We start from the raw sequence: 1,152 nt of genomic DNA, 5'->3' as shown, positions 1-1,152 counted from the left end.
AATCAGGGCCCCAATGATAATCAACACAAAGGGGGGAAAAAGACATAAACAAGGGGACGCCGAGCCCCGCTTGCACTCATTACATACACATAACACGACACCTAAGAACCACAGCATCCAAACCAATAAGTCAGGTGATGGGGCACATGACCCTCTATGAACAATAGAGCTAATCAAGCTCATTGTTAGGCGATGGCACTCTTTTCCATATGACTAACCTGTTTGTCCATGTGGAGGCAGTGCTTATAATGCTGCGTTCACCTGAAACTCAATCAGACTGAAGAAGTCTCTTGGAGGAGAGACGAAACGTTTCACCAAAGAAGAACCCATCCAGAGGACCTACTTATTTTTTCTTTTTGATTTTATTCTACCTGGATTACTGAGATACATCAGGACATTAGTGCCCAACTTTCCACTGTTGGAGGTGGGCAAAAATGAAACTTACTGCAGGAATCCTGGGGTACAGCCTCCACCGTCCATGGTTGTGTGTATGAAATCCTAGTRTTCACTGGCAATAGCTCCATTTCCTGGTCTGACCTGTTGAAAAATGTGATGTATTGATGTCTCCTTAAAGATTTGTACAAACAAAACTGTGAATCTTGCAAAATAAACTCAGGCTCACACAGCAATTTTGATGGATCTTTCAAAATAAATTCAGGATCTTGGAAAATCTATTTTGTATTGTGTTTTTACTGTCCTGACATTCTTTCATTTTGTTACATTTGTGTAACTTGAAAGTATCCTGTGTCCTCTCCACTTTCATCTTTAATGACAGTTTTCAGTGCTGTTTTGTTTGTGGTTAGTATTTCAAACAATTAACGTTATATCAGGTCAACTTATCCTAAATAATACCTTCTGCTTTTCATGCTGAAACTAAATGATAAACTTAAACGATCTTTTATTGAAAATTAATTATACCTGTTTTGGTAAAACTTTGAAAATACCATTATGCCTGATCTCATTCAATATTGTAAAAGGACTTTCAGCTACTACAAAACCAAATTTTAATTGAATATTTGTAAGACTGACTTACAACTATTTTTGTGTTTTCTAAACTCAGCTGTGGCATTCATCTTGAATTGAGTTAATTACAAATGGTAATCAGTAGGGGTGTAAGAAAATATCGATACACTGAAATATCGCGATATTTCA

At 37.0% G+C, this 1,152-nt stretch overlaps 1 protein-coding gene across 1 annotated transcript in view; it reads right to left on the bottom strand.

The window, feature by feature from the left end:
* LOC106526363 (tyrosine-protein kinase receptor TYRO3) overlaps positions 1-513 on the bottom strand; it is an 18,662-nt gene extending 18,149 nt beyond the window's left edge. Inside the window, exon 1 of the mRNA XM_014020954.1 lies at positions 446-513. Within this exon, the coding sequence (XP_013876408.1) occupies position 446 (1 nt within the window). The 5' untranslated portion in view covers positions 447-513. The remainder of the gene's footprint in view (positions 1-445) is intronic.
* Positions 514-1,152: the final 639 nt, after the last annotated feature.

The sequence above is a fragment of the Austrofundulus limnaeus genome, unplaced genomic scaffold (assembly GCF_001266775.1).
Source record: "Austrofundulus limnaeus strain Quisiro unplaced genomic scaffold, Austrofundulus_limnaeus-1.0 Scaffold274, whole genome shotgun sequence".
In the NCBI taxonomy this organism is placed as follows: Eukaryota; Metazoa; Chordata; class Actinopteri; order Cyprinodontiformes; family Rivulidae; genus Austrofundulus; species Austrofundulus limnaeus.
The sequence above is the reverse complement of the archived record's forward strand: the minus strand, read 5'-3'. Positions and strand labels throughout refer to the sequence as shown.